This window comes from Uloborus diversus, chromosome 2 (genome assembly GCF_026930045.1).
Source record: "Uloborus diversus isolate 005 chromosome 2, Udiv.v.3.1, whole genome shotgun sequence".
In the NCBI taxonomy this organism is placed as follows: domain Eukaryota; kingdom Metazoa; phylum Arthropoda; class Arachnida; order Araneae; family Uloboridae; genus Uloborus; species Uloborus diversus.
The window spans coordinates 175,470,307-175,490,428 of record NC_072732.1 but is presented as its reverse complement, the minus strand read 5'-3'; the positions used below and the strand labels follow the sequence as shown (position 1 = coordinate 175,490,428).

Sequence of the window (20,122 nt, the reverse complement as noted above, 5' to 3'; positions counted from 1 at the left end):
TTGGCTATCCAGTATTAAACGGTATCAGTATTGGTGAGGGAGACTTTGACAGTCCGGAGGGGATCTGCAGCATTAGAAATCGACTTATTAGTCACTTTTTGAGATAAAAAATTTTCATTTAGCTCCCAGATTTCCAAACTTGGGCACCAAATTTGACAAGTCAAGTTTTGGATTGCATCCAAGCTTTTTGTTTCCCAACTCATCACTATTTACACCCGCAACTGACCTGAAGAATGCATTTATTACAAGTAATTTTAAAATACAATCAATTTTGTCTTTGTAAAATTCATTTTCTTCCCTATATTTTACATTTTTTTTACTTAACACTATTGGCAGTATGCAGCATTTGTATTTAATAAAGTTTTTTTCTATGGGGATATGTTTAATTTGATTCATTAAAAATGGCACCTACAGTAAGGGCAAACCTAACCTGGCAGCAATGTGAAAACACAGATCTGAATCTCAACATTACGACACTGCCAGGTTAAGTTCGCTCCAGCTATAGATTGTTCATTTTGACACCTAAAAATTTATCCTAAGCATTATCTCAATGCCTTAATTTAAATTCTTATTCCTAAGTTACCAAGCACATATATTTTAGCACATATATATTAGTAGAAAAATCTAATTATAGTGGCTCTGATGGAAAATAAGATATAGTGGTTCAAATTTACAACAAACTTTATTCAGGGAAGAATTTTTTTGTGATTAAAAACCTTTTATTTCATTGATTTCGAGTATGCAAAGATAATAAAATTTAACATATATGATTCATAGTTCATGTGCAGTTTGGCTGTGACATAGCCTGATATTTCAAAACCATTATTTCATTGCTTTAGAACCCTTAAATGTATGTTCCTATTTTTGCTATGTCTGCGGTGTGATGTTTCTAAAAGAGTATCTCTTCTTTCTTTTTATTTTTAAGGACTTTCAAAAAAGAGTTTCTCTTTTTTCTTTTTATTTTTAAGGACTTCCAAGTAGTTACTGAAGAATTGGATCTAGTTGAAGAAGAAGATAAATATACTCATCTAATCACTTTGGATGATGAAATGGATAATGGAGAAATGCTAAGTAAGACAGTTATTTTTCTTTCAGCTATCATCATGGCAGAAGTGCAATAATGTTTTCCCATTTTATTGTCAAGCATTTTGCGCATTTTTTAAAAAAGAAATAAATCTGGCTAACTGGTGCCACTATGAGAAAAAGCAATAAAATATTGCCCAAAACTTAGCCAGTCTACTTTCCTGTACACCAATATTTATTGATATTATAACCTTTGTTTCTCAACTTCCACCTTTTTATTATTTTATATGCCCTCCATCATGCATATAATAATTGTAGTAGAGCAACAACTATAAAATTTATTTGTGAAGTTTATCAGTCAAATTTATTTAGTAAATTTAACATGTATCGGGGAAAAAAAAAACTAATACAGCAACTATTGTTGTATTAGAAGGAAATTGTTTAAAATAGATATCAGGAGCACAAATTAAGTCAGAAAAAAATCTGTTCAAAATTTTTCCTGTGCCCTGAAAAGAATTAAACTTATTTGTATCCTTTAATATTTTGCCTGTACATTAAGCCATAATTCATTCGTATTTCAAGCAATACGAATGAAATGTAGTGGTTACATTCTATTTTTTATTCTATTTATTTATTTATTTATTTTTCAATCCCAACACACAAAGGAAGGGGGTTATGAGTTTGATGTGTCTGTGTATCTGTGTGTCTTTCTGGCACTCTAGCGCCTAAACAAATTGACCAATTTTGAAGAAAAGAATTTTTTCAGAGGAGAGTTGATCGAGAGTGCTCTTAGCTAGGTTGCATCTTTGGATGACATTAATTAACAAAGATATTAATTAAGAACCTCTGAAAGGTTTTTCATGATTTTTACAGTGAAAACATACTTTAAGATTTAATAACAAAATAAAGAGAAATTTTTTCCCGCGTCTGATAGAATGTGTTTGGAACTTCTATGTTTCATAGAATTCGAATTATAACGTTTTTTTAAAGCAGATTTTGATAACAGCTAAGCTTTTATTCACGCAATTGATAACCAAATTCATTGTTGGCCCACAAGGAAATTAAAAGCAATGATTTAAAATTTTTATCTGTTGCCAGTTTCTCTTTAATTGCAAATAAATTTTTATTTGCAATTAAAGGCATTGATTTTTAATAATATAAGGCTTTTAAAAGTATTTTCAATTTTCCTTCTTGATTCTACAGTTGCGACTCAGTCGGGAGGCTTTAAGATTTTTAATTTTATTATTGCTTGTGTTTAATTGTTTTTATGCTGTTTTGTAAAAGAAACTTTTAATAGTAATACTGGTATGCTTATAGATGCCAAAAACTTTTTTTTTTCTTTTTTTACATTCATTCATTCATTAATTGATTGTATCATTTCCTCAAATAATTGAAACTATGTGCAAAAAATGCTTTACATAAATGGGCATTTTAGTCTATTTAATATTTAAAGTGGATGAAATAGGTATTTGTTGAAAAATCCTGTTTTGACAATTTTCTTTTACATGGTATGTTTTTTCCTTTCTCATTTTGTTTTATTTGTAGCTATAATTGTATTTAGAAAAAGGAACATTTGAATACATTATTATTCAAATTTTTTATTGTCATTTCTAAAACACTTCTTAAAATACATTCTTAAGTTCCTTTGAAAAGTTGCATTTTCTTCCCTCTGTTATGATTTGCATGATTTGCTTTTGTCTGAAAATGATTTTAATCTTTATCAGTAATATTTTAACTTTAAATAAATAAAACTGATTAGAACATCATTATGTTGGAAATACTTTTTATTTCCTGCGCTGTTGGGTTATACGTTTTATTTCCTGCTGTTGGATTACTACTAATGCTACTTTTATTCCCTTTGTAGATATTTTCCAATTTGATCCAAACTACACTGAAAATGAAGAAAAGTATAAATCAGTTGTTAAAGGTAAATTAAGTATTGAGTACTTAATTAAATATATAATTCTAAATTGCACATTTTTCCCCCTTTTACTCTGTTGTTTTATTTGCCATTATGTAACACTTGAGCAGTTATTTACTAATGCTTAGTTAATTTCGGATGAGCTTTAAATATTTTTGTGCTGGTTAATTAACCAAGAGTTTTATGCTCTGATCTCGCAAAAGCTTTTTCATAGTTAAAGTTACTTTTGACTTATCAAGAACCAAGTGAATGTAATTAAATAGAAACCACTGGTCAAAATGTGCTTAGATTGTATCTCTGAACATGACATAGCAAAATTTTGTTTAGCAAAGTAAAAGTTCAGAAATTTCGAATGACGTGTGATATTGTTGGAGAAAATCCCTTAGGAAGGCTGACACTGCTGGAGGGTAGATATCTCCTGGGTGATCTTGGAATGTTTGAAAGTAAAACAGCAGAAAAGGTTCTAGAAGCAGTATTATACAGTCGGCTCTCGATATCCCATCTTACCTCGACTTGATTTTGTGTTGACTTATGTCAAAGTTTTTGCATGGTCCCAAATTGCTGTAAAAGTTGTATAATGAAATGTTTTTCCATCAACTTGAAATCCCCTCCACTTATCTTGAAATTTCAGACACCGTTAGATTACGTTTTAACTTTAGTTTAAATGTGTGCGAGTGTGATTTTGTTAAGTTGTTGCATACATAAATATTGATTTTTACCTACGTTACGGATTACCTGAGAATTCACTTATCCAAGATTACCATGCCACCCTATTCTGTAGATAATCAAGAATTTACTGTTGGTGGAAATTGTCCACACTGTTATGTAGCAGATTGGAAGCATGTGTCCTACCTCCTGGTAGTAAACTAAACCAGTTGAATTCCTCACTTTAAGAAGTTTTGCTGATTGCAGATTTTAGGCTCATAGCTTTTAATGAATTGTTTTATGCTCAACTGTTTGAACAATGAGAACAAAAAGCTGGAAATTTTAATGACACTTTTGTTTATGAACTTAGAATATTACTTTTGTATTTTTGGAAGAAAATAGAAGATTTTGCTCTTATCTGTTTACTTGTGTGCTTTTTTTAAAATCACTCTTACAAGTGTCTCTGAAAAGAAATAATTTTAGTTTTTCGATATCTCAAACTTTGGTTATGTCGCATTTTTTTCTTGGTCCCTTGTACTTCAAATTATCGAAAGTCAACTGTAATTTTAAAAATTGAAACATGGTCACTTGAACAGCAAATAGGCTCAGCTAAAGCTGGTGTAGAAGTTTGTTGTGTAAGTGTCCAAAGAAGTTTGATACTTGTTTCCAAATTAAAATTTTTGTGATGTGCAGCTATCATTACATATGATTATTTACGGAAAAAAATGATGATTTAGAAGAAGAGGGAGTTTTTACTTCCCTGAAATCCAGGGATTTCCAAAAACTCTTTGATAGAACTTCAACCATTTTAGGAGAGCCCTTGTTGAGTTTTTACTCCAGATCCACCTGGAAATCAAAATCTGAAACAAAAAATTGACTTAACTGGACGTAATGGACGTAACCAGATTAGCTGTAAACCGAAAGATGTGGTCTCCAGATGTTTGATTCGGATCCTATGTATCAACATGTGTACGTTTTTGAAGACAAAATTTTACCTTCGACCTCAGTATGTCAGGCATTCCGAAATATTATAAATTCATTCGGTGTAGTTTCTTTTTTTACATAGAAAAGTAATTTCAATTAAAAAGTTATGTTTTTTTGATTTATCTGTAAACACTGGCTGATTATTTTTACTCTTAATGATTGTATTTATCATTTAATTGTATAAAAAAACTTTTTTTTTACAAAATAGGTTTTGATTTCTTTTCTTCTTTTAAGCGTGTACAAGCGCTGCTGATAATACCGTCGAATCTCAATAACTCGAAGCTTATAACTCGAATGTTCTTTCATCTTGAAGTTTTCATCGGGTCCCAAACTCTTGAAACTGTTAAGAAATTTCACATAACTCGAACTGCCAATAACTCGAATGTTTTAGCCAGTCCCCTGGGACTTCGAGTTACGGAGAGTTGACTGTATATAAAAAAATAATTAATAAATAAAACTATTTGTTCAACAACAACTAGTATAAGAATTGCTTTTTTTGTGTTTATAATTTACTTTGCTTCTGACAATGAGCTTATCCTTTTTTTTTCATTCAAATATTTTTCATTTATTTCTCCTTTTTTTTTTTTTAAATATTTTTCTCTTGCTTTTTCCAACTGCACTGTTTCTTAATACCTTTTCTTATGTTTTTTTCTTTTTTAATAAAAAAGTACTTTGAGATCTGTTTTCATTATTACTGTTGAGTTTTCTATGTGTTGAAAGTTTTTTTCTTTTCCTGGAAGAAATACTAGGTGATGATACTGATGAAGATGGGTCTGCTGATGATGAAGAGGAAAGTGATGAAGAAGAAGAAGCTAAAAGTAAGGAATTCATTTTTGTTTCTGAATTGTTAGTGAGCTAACTTATATTTTTTAAATTCAAAAATTAGTTTTGGTTTTGAAAAAACGAGATATTGATTGTATTTTCTGGACATTTTATTGTTCTGTTGCAATTGCAGAAGCTTTATTTTGACTTTATGGTTTAAGGCACTATTATGGCATTATGCTTTAAGTACTTATACTAGATATGACTTCATGCAATAAATTTGTTTCATAGGTACTTGTATTTCATAGTTGCTATGAGTATATTTTATAAATGTTGTGTTCTACCTTTTGCTCTTTTGGGGCAAAATATTTTTGATACATGACTGAAACTTTATTTATTTATTTATTTATTTTTTATTTATTTATTTTTGAATGTTGATGTTACAGTTGAATACTTATTTATTTTTCCTTATTTATTTATAGCTGAAGAAAGCCAGCAAATCATAGACATGACTGAAACTAATGTAGTCTGCTTACGGCGTAAAATCTATTTAACTATACAGTCCAGCTTAGATTTTGAAGAATGTGCTCATAAACTTTTGAAATTAGAGTTACAACCTGGACAAATAGTAAGTTTAACTTCTTATAAATATTTCCTTTTAAATATATTTAAACTATGCCTTATATTGGAAGCACAATATTTTCTTAATTGAAAATTTCTTTCTACCCCTCCCCATTTTTTTTTACATTTGAATGAAAATTGGTTTGTGTTTGTCAGTAAGTTTGAAATAACGTATTTCATAGTTTTTCCATGTACCAATAAAATTGAGACAAATATGTATATTTTCATCTAATGCAATATTAATGCACATGTGTGCTACCCTACTGAGAAAGCAGGCTTCTGCTTTTTTTAGGTGGAAATTTCATTTTTTCTGAAAGTGATGTAGTTTTCATTATTTGATACATTCTCAACCAAATCTTGAGGTTACTGTTTCTTTTTAGTTTCTTCCTCTCACTCTGTTTTCTATTAATTATGAAGAAAAGGAGGTAAAGTACAGTAGGGTTTTATATATATATTCTCCTTCAAGGGAAAGAAAAAATCTCACTCGAATTTCAGATTAAATTTCCATTTTAGTCTCTCATGAATCAATTTTGACTGATTTTCCATTTTATACGTACGTGCCCAAAAAACACATTTTCCCAAATTCGTTTTAAAAAATTTTGTTTTGAAGTTTGTACGTATATGTATGTCTTAGAGCAGGAATTAAAATGGAGGGAGCAAGTCCAATTATTAGCTTAGCAAAAGCTGACCCAAAGACCTCAAGTCACGTGACTCAACAACAACGAATGGTTGGCACGTTTTGTGTGAAACAAGCGAAAGAAACCTGATTTCATCCAATGCTTTGCTTTAAAATTTATCACATGACTTAGGGTCTTGGTTTTATGAATGAAAGTCTGCACTCAATCCATTTTATCTCTTCTCAATCGTGTATGTCTTGTATAAATTAAAAATAGTTCGAGCTGTTGAAGATTGAACTTTGTGCTCCTCCATTTTTGTTTGCAATCAAAGTTCCAAATGTGATTTTCGTGTGTGTGTGTAAATTTGAGTGTTAATTTCATGACATTTTCTCCTCGTGGCATCACTAAGTCTGCCTTTACCCTTCAAGAAAGGTCTGTTGGTGACACGGACCTCTCCACACTTTCTAATTTCTTTGTTGTACACCTTTTGTAAGCAAAAAAAGCTTTTGGTACATTTGATTTATTGCCTTCCTTGGTTCTTAGAAATTTAAGTATTTACATAAACTTAGGTGTTTTTTGTCAATGTAATATACATTGAAAATCTGTCCTTCACTCCCCTCTAGAGCTTCATTAAAATCCAAATCAATTTTTTTATAAATATGTACATAATTTAATAAGCAGATACAGAAGTTATGTAGTGTCACATAAAAGCTAAAAGCAAGGATAAGGCTTTGGCAAAATCTTAACATGAGCATTGATGAATATGAGTTTGCATGTCTTTGTAGATTCTTCAATGTGTTTCATTTACATTTGTAAGCTAAGTTTTAAAATTTAGCTTTGAAATCTTTAAAGAATTAAGTATTACAACAGCATAAAGCAACCCGTGTTTTTTCCTAAAGAGGATCTTACATGTAGTTCTTAAATGTATGTATTAATATACAGTGAAACCTGGATAAGTTGATCTAGGGCCACTTAAAAGGAGAGCTGACTCATCCGACATTTTGGTTTCAAAATTGTACACGTGAAAACATTATTATGTGTACAGAAACCACCTCACAGAAAACTGCTTGCTAAGCTATAGATGTATTGTTTAAAAAGTTTTTGATTATTTTATTGTCTTAATATGGAGAAGATATTTTACTTCATATTTAAAATCAAGTAAGGTATAAAAATGGAGTTCATTACAGAAAACATTTCCTGATAAACTGTTATTAAATTTGAGAAAAATGTTCCTTCTAGATCTACCTAAAGGACATTTTACTCAACTTATCCTTCAATTATTTTATCACCTTGCAACCAGCAACCATAATAACGTATTTTCAAATACTTAAAACAAGGCTGGATACAAAGCTGTCTCGGAACCAAAATGTTGGATAGGTCGGCCTGTCCTCTAAAGGGGTTCTAAGTTGACCACTTGTTTTGCAGTACTTTCGTAGTGAACTTAAGATCGGTGGTTAACTTATAGAGTTTGATAAATATGATATGGGACTAATTTTAACAAAATTAGCGGTTCAACTTAGACAGGTGATCAGCTTACAAAAGTGATCAACTTTTCAGGTTTTACTGTACTAGGATTGGTAATATGGTTTGAAACCAAGGGTTCTGAGGGGTTAATCCCCAGCCCCTTCCCCTTCACTGCACCCCCGCACAGCAGTTTAGTATAAAATTCATAGCTTATTGCCATTGTGGAAATATAACTTCAAATCTGAGCCATTAGAAAGCCCAGTGTAATGTGTTTAATTGAGCATTAATACCATACTACTTGTATTGAAGCATTAAAGCACGCTTATTGGGGCATAATAATAATGTAGCCTTTATAGTGCTTTAGGTCTGCACAAATCACTTACAACACAGCAAAGTTACTCAAACTTGATCAGTTGGATGAGATTCACAAATATGACCTTTTCAGGAAAAATTTTTAATTTATTTTTTAATATTATTTGATGAAGTACTTCATTAAAAAGCAAAAACATTTTGCTTCATTTTTGCAACTTTAATAATCTTTTTTATTTGTAAAATAATGATAAAATGTGAATGAAAATTGTGTGTGTGTGACCCTTGTCCTCATCAGATTTTTAAATATTAAGCTTAAGTTTTTTTTTTCTTGGACAAACTGGAGCATTTCTAAACATTATTCATTAGAAATAAATAATCGAACTACAGCTTGTTTATTTATTTGCTTTTATTCAAATTTAATGTCCCCCCCCCACAAAAAAAAAAGGTATTTTCAAATAGAAAATAAATCTCTTTTTTTTTGTGACACAGACAGTTTTATCTACAAATTTTTTATTTTTGCTTTTTTTCAATTTGAAATTTTTGAAAAAGTATTTTGTCCTTTTCTTTGTAGTTAGAAATGTGTTACATGATACTTGATTGTTGTGCACAACAAAGGACTTATGAGAAGTTTTTTGGACTTCTTGCTCAGGTAAGCTGTAAAGAAAAATAATTTTCCCTTTTAATTTTTTGCACCATTTTAGGTTAACATAAATTTTAATCTTGTGCACTTTTTTCTTTCTTTATGTTTTGTATAGAGATTCTGCCAGCTGAATAAAATATATGTGGAGCCCTTTACTGAAATATTTGAAAACTCTTATAAGACCATTCATCGTCTTGAGACAAACAAGTTAAGAAACGTTGCAAAATTTTTTGCTCATCTCTTGTATACTGATGCTATATCTTGGGCGGTATGTTCATTCTTTAAATTCATAATTACAGTCGAACCTCCATATATCGAACTTCCTCATATCGAAATTTTCTATATATCGAAATCCCAGCACATTTCTATGTTCATTACATAGAAAAATTGTTTCTATGTATCGAAAAAATCTCTATATATCGAAATTTTTTTCGAGACATTCATAGATTTTTTTTTCCCACTTTTAACTGTTTGTCTCATGAAAACTGAAGGTTACGGGAGAAAATTATGTTCAAAGGTTGCTACGAAACTCAGAAGGAATCTGGGGTTGAGGGGTGTGTAGATAGGTCGTTGTTCCGTTCTGGAGTTCTTAAATTTCCTTAAGTTTATTTCAAATCTTAGTTTTAACCAGTAGCACTGTAATATAATGTTTCAAGTTATCCCTTTTCTCTGTTGATTATCATTCCTAGTCTTTCTAGTTTCAGTAAAAATCATTCAAGTTAGGTAGAATGTTTTTTTACTTTTCTCTCGATTACATTGTCAAAATGAAAATCTCCTTTATGTAGCAGATCAAGTTAAATTGCCGAAGAATGAAAATGTAATTTCTGTTAATTTTTTAACTATTAATTTTCATTTAATCCGAAGCTCGTATAAATTAGAAATAGGGTTTCATACACAAACATTAGCTTTAATTTTAATGTTTTAGGAGATTTTTATGATAAAATAAGGTAATTCTATATATCAAATTTTTTTCCGGCAATTTGCTACTTCGATATATAGAGGTCCGACTGTATATCCCCATTTGTTTTAAAATAGATTTATATTTTAGAGGGCTAAAATTCAGAGTTAATAGAACCATCACAAGCTGTATGTGTTGAGACGATCACACATTTTTTGTAGAAAAAATAGCTGCATCATTTCACTATTGTTATTTTCTAAGCATTCTAGCATTCAAAAGTTTTATGTCTTGTTCTCCTGTTTTAAATCCTAACAAAATTTAAACTCTAATATTCTATCGGTTTTACTGCCTGGGCTGAATTTTAGTCCCTGATTTTCTTACATTGATGTGATTGTAAATATTGTTGAGTGTAATATATTGGAAATTTATTCTATGATACTGTGAAACAGTTAAATTTATTTGATTTATAAGATGTTGTACTATGATCAATGTTTGAATTTAACTGCCTTATATGTTATTTTTTTTCATCAACTAAATAAAGGGTGTCTTTTTAGAGGTATAGAACTTTAAGTTGGCAACACTGTTGATATGTGTGCCATTTTGATGGCTGTCACTTGTTTTGTGTTTGTTTTGCCATGTTGTCATGAATACACAACAAGACGGTGCAACATGCCACACAGCACGTGGCACATTTATTTATTAAAAGAAACTTTCGGTGAATGAATAATTTCGCGCAATGGACCCTGCAAAATCATGCAATTTAACACCGCTGGATTATTTTTTGTGGGGCTATGTGAAATCTTTCGTCTACACCGACAAACTACAGAGGATTGACGCCTTGGAAGAGAAGATTGGCCATGTTATCGCTGAGATACTGCCTCCATTTCTGCAAAAAGTGGTAGAAAATTGGACTTTCTCCGAGCCAGCCAAGATGGCCATATGCCGGAAAGCATATTTAAATAAAAATAGCAAAGAATAATCTTTTGAATAAAGCCAGATTCATTGCAATTAAGACTCTTTAACTGTGTTTTATTTGAACCTTAAGTTCTATACCTCCAAAAAAACACCCTTTATTAACCTTGTGCAGAATCAATTGTACTACTTTAATTGGGCAAATTAAAAATAATAATAATAATAAAATTAAATAAACTTCATACAAAAGAGTATTTATTTTTTGAAATTGCAGTACTTATGTCTTTAAATTTAAAGCAGTCTCAAAAAGGGGGGGGGGGGGCAGGAGAAGTTGTTAAGACCATGCCGTAATAATCTAACAATAAAAACTTGCACTTATTATTAAAAAATTTGGCATTGAAAAGAAGTGTTATTTTCGGTTGCAAACTTTTGGATTTTATATGCATTTCCCCAGATTTTTAGTCAACTGTTGCAAACAAATCCACAAAATGTTGATCTATAGTTTCAGTTGCAAAAGCATTGACAGTTGCCTTTGGAGCAAACATTGAAGGTCCAGGACTAATATCTTCTGTTTCTTCATAAATATTAGAAGACAAGTCAACTGTTATGTTGTTTGTGTCAAAGACTTTTGAATTTTTCAGAAAAAACCCAAGCTCATAAAATTAGAAAAACTTCTTTGTACATTTTGAAATTCAAAAATTCTGACCTATAAAATGTGTTTAAAGTCAATCCACACTTTACATCAGGTTTGTTTACAAATGATGGGATGTCTTTCTCACTTTTTTCACCAGATGATAAAAAGCTTAAAACTTTAGATCACTATAGCCAATTCTCTAGTACTTGGGGATTGTTAAAGGTGTTTGAAATGTCCTAGAATTTCAGTTCAGACCATATAAAAGTTTCGCAACAAACGGGGGATTGCTATATACCCAGTTCGCTATAGCCGGGTTTGACTGTATTTATATTAACTATATACCAGAAATATATAACTGATAGATAAAAACATTTTTTCCAGGTACTAGCAATTATAAAATTGAATGAAGAAGAGACATCTTCCTCCAGTCGTATTTTTATTAAAATTCTCTTTCAAGAACTTTGTGAATATATGAGCTTACAGAAGTTAAATGAAAGAGTGAAAGATGTGTAAGTAAATCTTGCTTGTTTTGTGTTAAGTTTTTACCATTTGCTAAGAAATGCTACTCATGAATGCTCAACAACACAACATTAAATAAAAACAAATTAATGAAACATTACAGCATTTCTCACATGAAACATACAGATCAGGGTTCGTACGCTCCTTCAAAACTCCTCTAATACTCCTTCCTTTAGAAATTTTTTTTTGAAGGGCCCTTCAAACTCCTTCGTTTGTGTTTTAACTCCTTCAAAACTCCTTTTTTAGTTCAAGACTACATAAATCTTTCTCTATGACAATAACTTAAAATACTTCAACGATCGACAACTTAAGGGTCGATCGGTATAAGGGTGATTTTAATGTTGTAATTTCATAATTTATTTTTTTTTTATCAAGGGGTGATTTACAAATTGATCATAGAAGTCATAAAAGTTGAAGGTGGAAATATTGTTAAATGACTAAGACATTTCATAAGTGAAGTAAAACATGTTTAATTGGTTCAAAAAATCAGTAATCCAATGTCAGAAAGCACTGTAAAAAGGGTCATCCACAAGTGATGTCATGCCTTGAGGGGGAGACAGGTTAATGAAATTGTGACAAGGGGAAGAGAGAGGGTGACAAAAAGGGACACCACACTGTTAGTATAACAATGGTATAAAAATAATGACATGTGACAAGAGGAGTAAGTTGAAGTGTGACACTTTGTGACAAAGGGGGAAGGGGTCAAATGTGTCAAAAAAAAGTGTGATATCATCACATCATTTCTGGACAGCCCATAAGCACTCCTTCAAAATCTCATTTTACTCCTTCAAAACTCCTTCATTTTATTTCTGAAATTGAGTACGAACCCTGCAGATGCATGGCTATGAATTTAAAATTCCAGAATGGCAGTAAGAGTTCATCCATCTAGCATTCCAGTAACCAGAGAGCCAAAGAATCTAGAATTTCTAAAACAAATGGAATGTAATAAATGAATAATATCAGAAGTAAAAAACTTGCATACTTGTACAAAAGTAGGGTGTTATTGCAAATGCAATTTTTGTGAAAGGGTTGTGTTTTTGTGATATTGATTTCTATTAATTGTTGCTTTTATTCTAAAAGTATAACAATAAAATTATGCTTTTTGATTTATTGTAGTCACAATACATTAAATGTATTAAAATTAGCTCAAATTTTCAAGCTCCCAGAAGCTTGGCACTTCTGGAATTTAGCTTTTTCCACTCTTTCCAGTTAATTGGGATTTTGCTGTTCTAGTTCAATAAGACATTGTAATGAAAATTTCTAACAAATTCATTTAAAAAAAAATATTAGCTATGGTTCAAATTTGAAATTCTGAACAAGACTGTTGGTCAAGTCAGTCCCGAATGCTGATAATCAATATGATGGTTTGTTAAGTTCTGTTGTAGCAATAACTATTGTTCAACAATAAGTATGATTTGAAAAATTTGTGAACTACTCAGTAGCGTACCTGGGGGTTGGCAGGAGTGGCTCTTGCCAGGAGCGCAGCAGCCAAAGAGGCCAGATTTCTACTGATTGATTTTTTTTTTTTTTTTTTGAAATTAAAAAAAAATATTATATAATTAGAAAAATGCTTTAAAAAATTTAAAAAACTCGCAAAAAAAAAAAAAAAAAAAAACTGGAGGGAGAAATGAAACAATCCTTTATTCACAGAAAAGGGGGGGGGGGAGAGAGAGTTTACCCGTAGCATTAAATTCCATTCTGATTCACTGAGTTAGCGAAAGACTTCTATACACAATTTGTTTACCTGTGGAGTGGTGCAGGGCGTTCTATACAGGATGATTTTACTAATGAACTAAATTTTTTGGGAAGGGGAAAATTCTCAATTTGCCAAATGAAATTACAATTTTACCGAATGATGAAATTCGAGCATGCATACATTTGCATTCATACATAACATCTACTGTGAATGAACATTGGGCATCATTGAAAACAATTTAAAAAAAAATAGGCAGTCATGGGATTGCCGACAGAAGTGAAAACTTAAAAATACAAAAGAAATTTGGAATGTTTGTATGCGCTCACATGTGTGGTGTGTTTGATTTGCATTTAAAATCAATTGTAATTACAAAAATTAAAATTTTATAATTTGTAGATTCAAAATATCAACTATAGTCTAGTTTTTACATTTATCAGCAATGCATCAATTATATACATTTTGGTTGGTTTATTTCAGTTCGTTTTGTAAAGTAAATATTGATGCAAATATAGGAAATATCAGAAAATAAATTCTTAGTTTGTGTTATTCAGTTTTCCATGCACAAAAATAATAATACACATACTGAAATTTCCACGCAATCAATTTACTGCATTAACCCTCTTTAGCTGACTTGCCGAAAAGAGCCGTTATGTCGTGAGATTGAGCAGCATGCTGGGAAATTTGAATTTTGAGGCATGCCAGATAATTCAGGGTTCATTTCAAATGAAAAAAATCACATTTAAGTTTTTAAAAAATGATTTAAGTAAAAAAAATCCTTTTTTTAAAAAATTTTTCTAATTTATATATATTATTCATATTTAATAACATAATTTTTTAATGCCATGATCATAATGATTATTATTATTATATTCCAAAACTGATACTGTAGGTTTATGGTAACCAAAATAGGGAATAAAAAAACTTTGATTGGAATCTTCTTAAATAACGTTTAAAAACTGAATCAAGTGCAGTTTTACATCTTGTTGTGCTAAGATTGCAATTATTGGACATCATTAAATTAAATTCTCCATTTTAAAATTCTATTAATGGTAGATTTTTATCATCTGCAAAGTTGATGTTGAAATCCCCACTTAAAATCACTGGAAAATCAACAAAAGTTCTTCCCAATTTTATCTTGAAGCTTCAAAGAAGCAAAAGCTTCTTTAGAATAAATAAATAAATTTTCATACAGAAATTCCCCTATTGCGCTTGAAGACTTATCCGGTGAAATATAAACTGCAACCATTACAATTAGCTGTCCATTTTCAGAGTGGCAATGGCAAACACAATGTCTTACCAATATCAGAAACATTTCTTCTCATCTCAAAAAATACCCAGTGCCTAAAGAAGTTTTCACTTCAGAAATATTATATAAGGGTGAGGATCAAACTCATGACGGGCAGCTTGTTCGATTCTTGAGACAGATACTTTGCCGATTGTGCAACTGAGCCTCGTAATCTTTAAAAAAATCATACGTAAACGAGCAGAGAAGCCGCGCATGCGCCGTATTCCAAATGGTGATGGTTTTTTGGGGTCGTGAAATGAAAGGTTTTTCCCCAACTTAAAAGTACTCAACGCGCCTAAAGAAGTTTTTACTTCAAAAAAAGAAGAAAAATATTAAAGTTGTAATACTGTCTTTTAATTTATCGAATCAAATAGTCAAAATGTCCTCCCCCCTCCCCCCCCCCAAAAAAGTTGGGGGTCACAATAACCTCTGGTGACTTTCCATTAAGGCAACCTTTTGGGGGGGGGGGCCCACTTTCTTAATGTTAGATTTTTAATTTAAACTTTCACAAAAAGTGAAAGAATCACTTAATTTGAAAAAAAAAAAAAATTAAAAATACGTTTTTGCATCATGCAGAATCGATCCTTTTTCGATGTAAACATTGCATCACGTTGCGACGTCATTCGTGCGATCGGTTGCGATAACTCAGTCAAATGAATGAACTTTTGGGTGAACTGAGTCACCAGTTCATTGTATCTTATAACCGCGAGATAATTTTTTTTTTTTTTTTAGATTGAGTTACTTTTTTGATTGGCAACATATCTTAAACTTTCTTGCATTGGCAACACATCTTGTGTTTTGCATCTTCTTAATTTGAAAGCCATGTGAAGACTTTAAATACTTTGAGCGATCTTTTTCACTCTCTCTCTCTCACCCCTCATAGCCGTCATGAGTTGAATGTAGTAATTTGCCGTAATTTCGTGATGTCTGCCAGTGCTCTTTACTCCTGGCAGATCGTTATACAACGTGATGTCAATTTTAAAGTTATAAAACGCCTTTAGGCCTATTTTGTGTGTTACGGTAATGCCTTATATTCCTTGGAACCAGCATGTTCGTAAATTGAATGTTTCGTTGTATCATAGCGGCTGATATATATATTTATTTTTCAAAATGCATTTTTAAATATCAATGAAGATGTTGTCCTACAACTTAAGAAATCTTTTGAAGATCATAAATACAGATTTTCCTTGAGGAAAAATGCTCCACGTGTTTTCCATTTTCTTCAACTTCAGGCTGTGGACATGTTTTGCAGGTTCACTTCTACTAGCGGTGTAGTCAGTCTAATTTCACTACACATAATGCTCACACTTAAGTTTGCCAGGGGCACTGGACCCCATTGGTATGCTACTGGAACTACTATATAAATATAAGGAGAAAGACTCTACAACTGTTGCTGCTGTAGACACTGAAAGCGTCTTGCAGGAGGGGCGGTTTTCACTCCCACTTATCTCCGAAAAGGGGACAATAGGGTTGCCAGCCCAGGAATTGGAGTAACACTTTATTTTATGGGGCACTCAAGTGAGCAAAAGTGTTAACAGCAGTATTAAAGGATATTTGTGATCTAAATAACTTGAATTTGTGAACTGTTGATTGCAAGCTATCAGCTGTTAATGTTTCAGAAATGTTTGCACTTTAATCGTATCTTGATGTTTCAATTTTTCTTTTTTTTTTTTCAAAATTTTGAATTCCTTTTTATTTTTTTCCCTTTCCAGAACTCTTCAAGAAGCATTTGATGGCCTTTTCCCAAGAGATCATCCACACAATACGAGATTTGCAATCAATTTTTTCACATCAATTGGCTTGGGAGGACTTACGTAAGGATATAATGCATGTTTTTTTTTTCTTAGGATATATTACAGTGAATCCTGTATAAGTTGACCACTTGCGGTACACTAATTTTGTGGTCAACTTAAGCAGATGGTCAACTTATAGAGATTAATTTATATGACATAGGACTATCTCTGTACTTGATTAAAGCAGTCAACTTAGGCAGGTGGCCAAATTACAAGGGTGGTCAACTTTACAGGTTTTACTGTATTATCCTTTTGTATGTTTTGTTAGCTGAATGCATTTTTCTAAACAGATATGTATGTGCTTTTAATTATTTTATGTATTATATTAACTATCATTACAAGTTTATATTCAACTTTGAACAAATATGGATTTAGTATTTTGCTTGCTCCCACTTTGGAAATAAAAACTAAAATAAGATGTTTAAGTGCTTATAAAAAGTAATAAAGTAAAATTTAATAATGTGGCATTAGTCAGAAATAAGAGAATGGAAGTAGGCTTTGTCTTTCGTAAAAATGTTGCTGAAATCAAAAGAAATTGATTAATCAATGAACTGATTTTAAAAAATGAATAAATGATTTGAACATAGGTTTAAGATATGAGGAAATATGGATTTTTTCAGTTTATCTTGTCTGTCTGTCTAGCTTCTTTTGATTTTGATTTGCAGGTAAGCCATTCCGTTTCATAGCCAGAAGCAGTACTGCAGTCGTACCTTGTAAAGGGAAATTGCTCAATGTAAAACGTTGCTCTATGTGAAATACTTGTTTGGCACCATCAATTCACAATCGCCTAAAAGTTTATCAAATAACATGGATTCTGGTTAACAAGAAATAATTATCATGGTCCCATTTCGTGTTAACAAGATTATTTCGAACCTGGAGTTGTTATCAGGATACTTGTGTTACTTCTATTGATACATTTCAGTTAATTATACAGAATTAAGCTATAAATTTTGGAAATTTTAAAGGAGGTAGTCACCCACTGTAACAATATGAGTACATAAAATAAATTAAAGTTTATTTTTATTATGCTATTTTATTAGCTTATCATAAATAGGTATTTAGAAATGTAAGTGGTGGGCAGAGCCGTATCCAGAGCCCCCCCCCCCCAACCTGAAATGTTTTGTAACAAAAAAACAGAAGAAAGGTTTTTTTTTTTACTTTCTTATTCCAAAAAAGAAAATAAAACAGTTTTTTCAATTTTTAATTGTGTAACTATTAAACAAGTAAAAATTTGAAGAAATACAAAAAAAGCAATTTCTCATTAGCTGCAAAGCATACTTGAAATTTAGACACTAAATTAGGATTTCCTGCTCTCTTTCCCAATTCAATTCAGGGCCATCCAGGGGCTTGTCAGTTTGGTAGATTTGCACTCCTCCAGGGGCGTTCACAGAAATTTTGGGGCCTGTCACAAATGAATTTTTCTGGGCCCCCTCTATATTGTTTACCCCTATTTTCAACCCTGGTTTTAAAAATATTGGGCTCCATTCAAGCTCGAGCCGGGCCAACAGGTGTCCCTTCTCCCCCTGTGCACGCCCCTGCCCTCCTCCCCCTAAAACTGGTATAAAACTTACACTGCACCTATTTCAAGCCGGGGACTCCTTCTAGGGCATTTGATGTGGGGGGCGGGGATATTGGGGGAGTGAGCAAAAATAAACTACACTAAAAGACAATATGAGCAAATGACAATGTGCTTCTCTTTTCTCCTCTCTCGTTTTTACTCTCTGTCGATTAATGTCAACGATTTGTCAAGCAAGAAATTTTTATTTTGATTGATCTTTTTTCGTCATATTTTTGTAGTCTCAATTATTCCATATAAGGCCTCAAAATACAGATTTTTATATTGATTTTTCAAAAAATCCCCCCCCCCTCCATATCTCCTGAAATTATGTATGTTCTGCATCCGACTTAAAGGGACACTCCTTTGTTATCCTTGCCACTATAAGGTGAATAAAAAAATAATAAGAAAATAAAATATAAATAACAGTCCAACAGTGGAATCATTACAATCGAGGCAAAAGACATCTTCTATGTTAATATATTTTTATGCGTGTATGTGTGTCTATATTTATATATATGTGTGTGTGTTAGAGCAATGTGCGAATCCAGGCCCCTCCCGAAAAAATTTTCTGGATACGGCCTTGGTGGGCCTTAAATAAATGATCTTAGACCAACATTTGCCTCGTATTTGGTGTGCATAAATGAATTGCACTAGAAGCAAAACCTGCTTTCATTTAAGTATAACTCATGTACATCATTTGCCCCAAGGATAGAGATGGTATGGAGTGTTCAGCCTTCATGTATTGTATGCTTATGCATTAATTTTTTGTTATACTTATGCAACTAACGAGGAATATATGTAATCTGCTCAGATGATTTGCATGTCTCTTAACTTTGGGAATGAAATAATTTGCAATCACCTTAGTGGATTTTCTATAAAAAATAGATGTCTACTATTTTTGTAGTGCAATCTATTTATTATTGATAACAAAATGTAGTCTATTCTTTGAACAAAACCTTATGTTTCTCTTTTATCAGAGATGAATTGAGAGAGCATTTAAAGAATCTGCCAAAACCTCCTATACCAATTGTTCCAGTGGCTGCCTCTCCTGAAAATACATCCTCAAGTTCAACTTCAAGTTCATCCTCATCATCCTCGTCATCCTCCTCCTCTTCTGATTCCGATTCAGATGAAAGGAGTAAGTACAAGAGTTTTAAAATGAATTGAGAATGAGGTTCATCTTATTGAACTTCATAAAAAGATACAATCTTTTGATTATAATTTCTGTTGTTTCATAAGGGCACAACCATAATTATTTTCGTAAGGTCACCACTCACAAACAAACTTTAGATATACTTGGATCTGTTCGGAAAGTAATGGCAATGAGCTCATTACAAGACATTTAATGGGGTACAACAGTAAAATAAACATAATGTGATAATGTGATATAATACTCTTCCTGAGTCAATATATCACTAAAAAGGAGCTGATGTACTCCAGCAAAAACTGCATTTTGCACTTGTTTGTGCATTGTATATATATAGGCTCAGTCTAGAAAAATACAGTAGGCCCTCATTTTACACAGGGCTTACGTTCCTCGGAAATGCCGCTAAAATCAAAACCGCTTAAATTAAGACTTAATATTAGTATTAAAATAGGGGTTAGGTTCGGTAGATAAAAAAAATGCTTCATTATAGTGATGACTAATTGTATAATAAGTTTGATGTACACTTATATTGATTTCTATGCACAACATGCATACAGAAAACACAAATTAATTTAGCTTATGATAGTCTTTTGGCAGTCAATAATTTTTTTCTGTAGTTCTTTGCAGAGCATTCACACATCCATGATCATTTCTATGATAGAATCTTCCTTCACTAACAAATCAGAAAGAT

At 31.6% G+C, this 20,122-nt stretch overlaps 1 protein-coding gene across 1 annotated transcript in view; it reads left to right on the top strand.

Annotated features, from left to right (window-relative positions):
* The window catches only part of LOC129216671 (pre-mRNA-splicing factor CWC22 homolog), a 106,087-nt gene extending 86,636 nt beyond the window's left edge, over positions 1-19,451 (top strand). The window contains exons 21-29 of the mRNA XM_054850887.1: positions 969-1,071; positions 2,888-2,950; positions 5,314-5,391; positions 5,818-5,963; positions 8,921-8,998; positions 9,105-9,257; positions 11,815-11,942; positions 16,646-16,747; positions 19,262-19,451. Coding sequence (XP_054706862.1) covers positions 969-1,071; positions 2,888-2,950; positions 5,314-5,391; positions 5,818-5,963; positions 8,921-8,998; positions 9,105-9,257; positions 11,815-11,942; positions 16,646-16,747; positions 19,262-19,451 — 1,041 coding nt within the window. The remainder of the gene's footprint in view (positions 1-968; positions 1,072-2,887; positions 2,951-5,313; positions 5,392-5,817; positions 5,964-8,920; positions 8,999-9,104; positions 9,258-11,814; positions 11,943-16,645; positions 16,748-19,261) is intronic.
* The last annotated feature ends 671 nt before the right edge of the window (positions 19,452-20,122 follow it).